Source organism: Theobroma umbraticum, unplaced genomic scaffold (genome assembly GCF_002168275.2).
Source record: "Theobroma umbraticum cultivar Fairchild unplaced genomic scaffold, ASM216827v3 scaffold_30.0, whole genome shotgun sequence".
In the NCBI taxonomy this organism is placed as follows: Eukaryota; Viridiplantae; Streptophyta; class Magnoliopsida; order Malvales; family Malvaceae; genus Theobroma; species Theobroma umbraticum.
The window spans coordinates 2,477,569-2,485,312 of NW_018397254.1; the positions used below are offsets into that span (position 1 = coordinate 2,477,569).

The following is a 7,744-nucleotide window of genomic DNA, read 5'->3' on the forward strand; positions in this document are numbered from 1 at the left end:
AATAGAAGGTTTATCTGATCTGCCTGTATCCTCTCTACTCCCTGGCTTGGTGTGCATTTTTCCGAAGGGGTTCGATCATAATCAATTTGCTGGTCAATGATGTTGAGTCCAAAGCAGTGGCTACACCGTGCAGCGACGACTTAAGCCCCATTTAGAAGCTCGTGGTTTCGATGCAAAAGGCATGGCCCAACCCCAGGTAGCATTAATCATAGCTAACGACAACGATTGAGACACCAATGAGAACTCCATTCTAGTTCAAGTTTTATGGCAAGAAAGAAAGAAAGGTCTCCTTTCGACACCACTTCATGCTTCTTATCAAATCCGAGTTGGAGTTTCGTATATGGGGTTTCAGTTTAAACCCTGCCAGAGAAGGAAAATTTTGGGGGAGGGGCTTGATTTTGTACCCTATCTTCCCCGGTTCCCCCCTCCTTTTCTTTTCTTATTGTTCAGTCTTGATTTTTCCCTGCCGCCATAAATTGAAAACTGAAGCATTGAATTTTTCCTTGATATACGTTACTCAATTCTTGAGAAAAATCTCGATTTCAATCTCTCATTTTGAAATCCAAATTGTCTGCTCTGCAATTTTACCAAATCTCCCACAATTTTAATATTTATTTGTTTTGCACTCAATCATTGAGTTCATTGATTGTATAATTTTTTGTTCAAAAAACAATCCTTTCTTCAATTATAAAAAAAAGCTTTAATACTTTTTTAGTTTTTTTTATTTTTTTAAATCGTAATTGATATTTTGATTATAAAGAGATGAATATTAAAACCCAAAAAAAAAAAACCAAAATCATATTTTTGTTATTAGATCTTTATTGTTTTAGCTTCAAGAAAGAGAAAAGCTGAAGGAAGTGGAGACTGTGAGATCAGCCTGTTAAGGCCCAATTTGGACATGAGCAAGTGACTGAAGTGAGAGTAAGGCTTGGCTATGACCAAGGTTGACCAATCCGAATTGGCAAATGAGTTCCCTCCCCCCACAGGCATTTTCCCATGCAAACCTGAACAAATCCGTCTCTTCCTCACCCTGTATCACCCTGATTCTCCACCTTCCTTCTGCCGCAATTATTTCAAAGCTAGCCCAAAGTCGAGCTACTGATTTTGTGTTGGTAGGCTTCACACACAAAATTTTGATGGATGAAACTTTGAGAGTGATCTTTCTGATATGAATATTGGACCTTTCAACTTAGATTTCTTATCCAATACACGAGTCAACTTAGTATAAACGTATCACTGACAATTAAACTAATGCAAATCATTCTTATTTTCAAAAGGAAACTCAGTTTTGGGCGTTGTTCATGCATTGTCTCTGTTTCGAGTTTGGAATTGTAGCAATGACTCGCATCTCAACCAGTAAACTTTCAATATGAATATATGAAATTAGAGACATCTCAAAGGAAGAGGAGATGTGACAGGAAGTATGTTTACTTTGTTAGAAACTTGAATCTGCACACTTACATGTAAGCTATATAAAATCAATCTATTACAACCTGTACCTGGTTTTGGAAAGCATCTAACTTCCCAGATTCTTTCAGTACCATCACAAAATGTTAGCCCAGAGCTATTTACCCCAAGAGGTCACACAATAGCTATACCGACATCATCATTCATCAACACGTTGAAACTTCCTTTCTTCTCCATTCCTCACGGAGTTTCGTTGTCTACCTTTTCCTTTTGGACTTTAAGGAGGTCACAGATTGAGAGTTGCTATGCCAGTTGCGCTTCCTTTGGTTGATGAACCAGTTGTTGATTTGCTTTAGCTGCAGCCCTGTCTCCTCCACAAGTTTGGCCTTGTCATCTTCCTGTAATTATCATATGAAATTATCGTTACCGATCATTTCAAGTGGTATGGCTAATTTGCAACTCAGAAAATTCTGACTGGATATGCATTCTGTGGAAACAGCTCTAATGATCAGTCATGTTGTTGTATCATCCCGGAGCTGTCCTCCCTTTAAATGAAATGAATAAAGGCATGGTATTGGCAAGACTGAACCCCCAAATAAGATAAGAAACTCGTGTTGGTGGTAATCATGCAAAAATTTTCAATAATATTGAAAAGTGAAGTTAGTTGCTTACAGTTGGGTATGGCCACTTTGAGTGTTGCTGCCACCAGTTCTTCAGCACTGTAGTTGTGTCACCTGGTAATTTTCCAGCCCTTCTTTTTCGCAAAATTTCCTCCCTCACATCTTCAATTCTAGATTTGAAACCCTGTACGGACATAACAAAAATGGTGTTACCTTTTATTTGCCGTGATGATCAAGCCTATAAATACTTAAATCAGTAACTCTGCTTAGGATCCTGATCTCAAAAGGAGGGCAACTTCTCATGAAAAACTTTTTATTGCAGAGACTTGTTTAATATTTTCAAATGAAACGAAAAGAAAAAATCTACAATATAAAGTCTGTTGCAACAATGATTTAAAACAATCACCTGTTTTAGTTCAATCTTCAGCTCCTGACGAACCCTCTCCATCAAAGACCTTTCAGATTCTGTAGGAAGTAGGGGACCAAAACCCATTAAGTCATGCCCATCAGCGCCAGATTGATCCAAAGAGAAGTCCATCTGCAACTCGTCCTCGTCATCTGACATTGTTGCACCTGTGCCTTCACCCAAGGTTACTCCTGAAAAAAAATTGGAAAAGAAATACAGTCAAGAAAAACTCACTAAGCAATCATCATAGTTTCTTAGACCAAAGGGTGTAATGGTTTTTGCTTAAATTAAGATTTATATATTGACTAGTTTGAGAATTCAGTGTCACGTTTGGTGCTTCAACTTTCAACGCAAGGTTAACAGACAAAGGTTATGTTGTGTTCCGAAACACGTTTTGCACTTGGGAGTTGACATCATTGTTGGACTAAGCTGATCCCGAGGAATTTGTTGGGCTAAGCTATCCTATCATGGAAGCCCGATGCAGATTCAAATTAAAAGCCACTTTTGTTGGGACTGTATTAGATTACTACAATTTATATGTTGCTCCAATGCCGCAGAATTAGATACCTTCATAGTCTGTTGCTTTAATTTTGTGAAAATAGAAGTAGATTCTAAACTATTTTCTAGAATTCTTTTATTCCATACACAAATATTAATAAAAGAACACTATTAGACAAAAAAAAAAACAAATTTCAAACAAAAACCTGTACTTTGACATATATCATGTGTATAATAAGATTCAAGATAATTCTAACAAACTTTAATGTTTTCATAAATGGGTATTTATCGAAAGTTAAGACAAGTTTTTTCCACCATTAAATAACCACTAACTAAACCTTAAGTGAATTTAGTATTTATAATCATTTTTGCTTTATTAAACTGATTATATTTCTTTATGAATACATTTAACCTAGCCCAAAATTTCTCTCAGCCAAGTCTTTTGGTTTGGAGTTGGACAGCAACTAAACCAATTTACGTTTTGCTAATAAGATTCTATTTTTTTTTTATTTCTTATAACTAAATTGTAGGATATAAATTCAAAGTCACTACCTCTTTTATATAAAGGTTGAAAAAGATGGAACTACTTTGCATCTTGTTAGCTTTTAGTCTCATATAAAATGTTGGTATGCATTAAACTAAGGATAAGCATGCATAAATTTTGAGGGGACAAATTGTCCCACAATTCTTAAATGAGGTAGGAAAAGATTAGTCTTTTCCTACTAAGCATAACAAGGTACATAGATCCCATAAGATGATGTCCCTCTCTCTATAAACAGATGACCATGACATATGATAAAATTTACACTTTATTGATTTCATACAACATGTCATGGTCCAAACACTCAGGACCACCATGACTGAGAGCCTTCGCTCTTTTAACCACATTCCACAAATGCTATGCAACCATCACATTTATGGAATCAAAAATATTTTATGATAGTTATCTGAACTTTTCACTTTTGGCCTGGAATTTGCAGGAGTACAAACAATTTTCATGTTTTCATTTTTTTATAGTTTTGTTATACTTTAAATAATGCCAACATTTTTAATATATCTAATTAGGCTTTGGTATGTGAAGTGGTTACAACTAACAAGTCAGATTAATGCATTTCCAGCTGGAGCTTAGTTCAGAAAATTATAGCCTAACCACATTGAAGGAACAACCATGTTATATTTTTGTGTACTTGACCGGCATGGCAGGTGGTTCAAATTAATTATGTATGCATAATTAAAACATTCATGACACAGCCGCAGACTACCAAACAAAAGCAAATTCCAGAAAGAAAATGAACATTATTTAGCATCTCTTTCAAGAAATGAAAACCCAGAAAACATCTCCACCAAGCATCTACAAGTGCAAAAAGTAGTTATTTAAATCTTTTATTTTGGACCATTAGCTTTCCAAGCCACCCCTTTTCTCAATCCTCCTTCCCTCTCAACTCATTCACCTTGCTCATATTTGAAACTTGCAATCCTCTTTGCAATCTTATACACCTAATTTGACTATCAAAACATTAATGTTTGCAGTTTATTATTAGAATGCTGCTTACCTTCACTTACAACAATAATTAATATACTTAAAAGATTAGTGTATTGAAAACAGTACTTTATTTTATTGGGACTTCTATGTTTTAAATGCTGAATATATACAACATCATAGCTGAGTTGCATGGTGTTTAAATTTCCTCAAAATTAGGTTGTTTGTATGGAGTAGCCAAGACTCCAATATTCTGATATAAACAGTGATAGCTTACCCTAGGGTAGGCTGGCGTCAAGAACTGATAATTAGAAACGACTGTTTCAGGCTTCACAGCCTTTCCCCGTAGACCAGCTGATCATATCTAAGATGAGATGTTATCACGTTTCATTAAAATTGTACAGCTTCCAAGCAGAAGCATGCAGGCCCAGAACGCAGGAAAACAAACTGCTTAACGCTTTAGACGCCAACTGTGTCAGAAAGGGCTAAAACAATGCGAGCCATGACTATTAGCTGCCAGAAACCGTCTTAATGATGTCTTTAAAGCTGCCCAAACCCTAAAAGCAGCCATATAGAACTGTCGACTTTTTGTACGTCTCTGACAGAATATAGTAACCAAATGAAAGACCCAATTTTATTCCCATTGAATTAAGCGTAATTAGCCACATAACGCACTGGATAATGTTGCTTTCATTATTCTCTTTCTTTCTTGTCACTTTTAACCAAACAAGCATATAAGCTAGCTAGCTTCATGTCTAGACGCTAGACTTTGATTAGCTTCATAATTCAAAAGAAAAGAGAGATAAAATGTAAAAAGTGCGTGAAACATTATTATCCTATTAAATCATTTGATAATGAATTCTTATGGTTGGTTCCATCCACGAATCTAAACCTCTAATACCTAACAAAATCATGTGTGAGGGCAATCATTCAACAAGATTCATGCATTTTGTATTAAGAAAAACTTAAATTGATGAAAATCAAATTATGATGGGAATAAAAGCAACCTTAGAAACCAAATATCCCAATGCAACCTTATTGTAAATTGTTGGCTATGGTGGTAAAGGTCGAGGTAGCGGGTGGTGAGACTGCCCTCTTCCACCCAACTAACTACCCTCGCAGCCACCCTAACTATAACCTATATAGATGCAAGGATTTTTAATTGGTAGGTCCTACAGCACCCACTTCTTGATACGGACTCTTAAGCTTGCAAGAAACCCAAATATCACTCCTTATCCCTCCTGCCTATCTACCAACCGATTGAATCAAGACACCAAAACAAGAAGAGAAAATAAAGAAAACATTACTCAAACAACCAAATAAAGAAAAGTATGATGCTATCCAAAACCAGCTAATGATGGTGATATTATTATTTACTATCTAATTCTATATATGCACTTGTCATTAGAATAAGGATGGTTTTATCAATATTTTACATATGGTATTTATTCATTCCTAGCAAACAAATCAAATAGTTGAAAAAAGAGCAAGTTTTAATTTAATTAATTTCTTCTTTGATTTATCATCATCAATTAACTAACTAATGATGATTATTTGATGAATTATTTGACAATAATAACGGGAGAGGGGGAGAGAGAAAGAGAGGGGACAAACCAGTGAGAGCTTGTAAGTTATTTTCGATTTCACGGCAAGCCATGACAGCTTCAACGGCATGGACTCTGACATGTTGTTGAAGCTGTTCTTTGAAAGTACACAGCACTATCAAATATTGTGCCTGCAGCAAACAAGTAATAAGAAAAACACCATAAACAACAAAAACACTTTCCCATGTTAAAACCCTCCAAAAAAACAACAGACAAAACAAGAAAATCTCAAACCACAAAAACAAAACGAAGAAAAGTCTTCAAAACACTAGGGTCCAGGAGGGGAAAATTAATCTTTGAAAAGAAAAATTGAAAGAAGAAGAAGAAAAACTGACCAAGAAGTTATCAAGCTCCTGTCTGTCATGGGGGGATAGGGAGTGGCCATGTTGGTGATGCTGTGAAGCATACGACCTAAGAAGATTATGAGACTGTGCCAACTGCGCATCGATTAGAGGCAACTGATCAATAGGTGTAGCAACCCGGAGACAAGAAACATGAGCTGCTAAAAGCTGCTCATAAAGCGGATGAGTAGCTATCTCAGCCTTGAGCTGACGATTCTGGTCACCGGAAACAGACACTTCACCGCTGCTTAAGCCTCCAATTGCACCACTCCCACCACTACTCATCATGCCTAACCCGGGTTCTTGCATTTCTCGAAACCACTAAAGAGTAGAGCAACTGTGTGTGTGTGTGTGTGTGTTGTATATAGATAAAGCGCTAAAGGGAAAGTGTAATAAGGTGTGAAGGGAAAAGAGAAAGGGTATTTCACTATTTTGTAAACAAAAAAAAGAAAGGTTTCGATGTACTGTGTATAAAGAAATGAAGAAGCAGTAAAGGACCACAAAGAAAGACCCTTGTGCCTGAGAGTGAACTAAGGTTAGGTTATATTATTATATGCTGGAGTGTTTTCAATGGGGAGAAAGAGAGAGACCGAGAGGGAAACACCAAGGCAGTTTTTTTCTCGTTAATGGTGTAAGGAGAGATGCAGTGTTATCGGGATCTGAGACACAAGACTTTCTGCACCACCCTCTGCTATGTCTGCAGGGTTTTTACATACACAGAGAAAGTTGAAGTAGCAAAAACATGAAAGGGGGGTAGGGGAGGGATTTTCCAAAGTTTTCTTTTGTTTTCAAGTCTGAGAGAAAAAGATAGGAGGGGAAGGAGGGGAAGGAGAGGCCAGCTATGGAATCATTACCATGAAAGAGTGTTGGGAAAATAGGTCAGATAAAGCAAAGGGAAAAACCATAGATAAAGCTGCTTCCATGGCCTGACAATTTGATTGCTTTTTGTTTTTTCTCCCTTTTTTTTTATAATTAAAAACTATTTTTGGATTTCTTTTTTTACTTTTATTTTAAGATATGGTGCGTTAAGCAAATAAGCAAGTGGGTTTGATTGGGGTCTGGTGCATTAAGTAATATTTAATCAACCTTGAATTTTCAGAATAGAAGTTTGATTGCCTGTGTTAATCCAAGGTCATTAATCGTGTAAGTCTCTTCTTTTGTACGTATTATCTGAATTTTTCATGAATTACAAAATCTACCCTCGATTTTTATCAAATATTGATATCACAGGTTTAAAATTAATAAAAAATATAATGAATTTCAAACTTATAATAAAATTATTTTTTTCTATTTAATAGAAATATCTTTTAATTCAAAAATATAGACCGTGACACGATCATATACTTAATGATCTCCTTCATATCTTCAAATTTGAGAACTACTTTAAT

At 35.8% G+C, this 7,744-nt stretch overlaps 1 protein-coding gene across 2 annotated transcripts; it reads right to left on the reverse strand.

Moving 5' to 3' along the window:
- Positions 1-1,412: 1,412 nt before the first annotated feature.
- On the reverse strand, positions 1,413-7,280 carry KNAT7 (homeobox knotted-like protein). Of its 2 annotated transcripts, none has more exons than XM_021421282.2 (5): positions 6,351-7,274; positions 6,026-6,146; positions 2,434-2,624; positions 2,080-2,211; positions 1,413-1,805 (listed from the first exon to the last, which is right to left on the reverse strand). In XM_021421282.2, exons 1-5 carry the CDS (start codon positions 6,663-6,665, stop codon positions 1,665-1,667), a joined length of 900 nt encoding a protein of 299 aa, XP_021276957.1. In that variant the 5' UTR covers positions 6,666-7,274; the 3' UTR covers positions 1,413-1,664. The 2 variants fall into 2 exon arrangements, with proteins under 2 accessions (XP_021276957.1, XP_021276965.1); XM_021421290.2 differs by lacking the exon at positions 1,413-1,805 and adding an exon at positions 1,830-1,990 and having other exon boundaries at positions 6,351-7,280.
- Positions 7,281-7,744: the final 464 nt, after the last annotated feature.

What these genes read in the sequence shown, in the direction of transcription:
- KNAT7 (XM_021421282.2), bottom strand. Translation starts at nt 6,665, where the DNA reads ATGCAAGAACCCGGGTTAGGCATGATGAGTAGTGGTGGGAGTGGTGCA. An exon ending in AGGAGCTTGATAACTTCTTG is followed by an intron (nt 6,147 to 6,350) that starts GTCAGTTTTTCT and finishes TGTTTGCTGCAG; the next exon opens with GCACAATATTTGATAGTGCT. An exon ending in CAAAGTGGCCATACCCAACT is followed by an intron (nt 1,806 to 2,079) that starts GTAAGCAACTAA and finishes TGATAATTACAG; the next exon opens with GAAGATGACAAGGCCAAACT.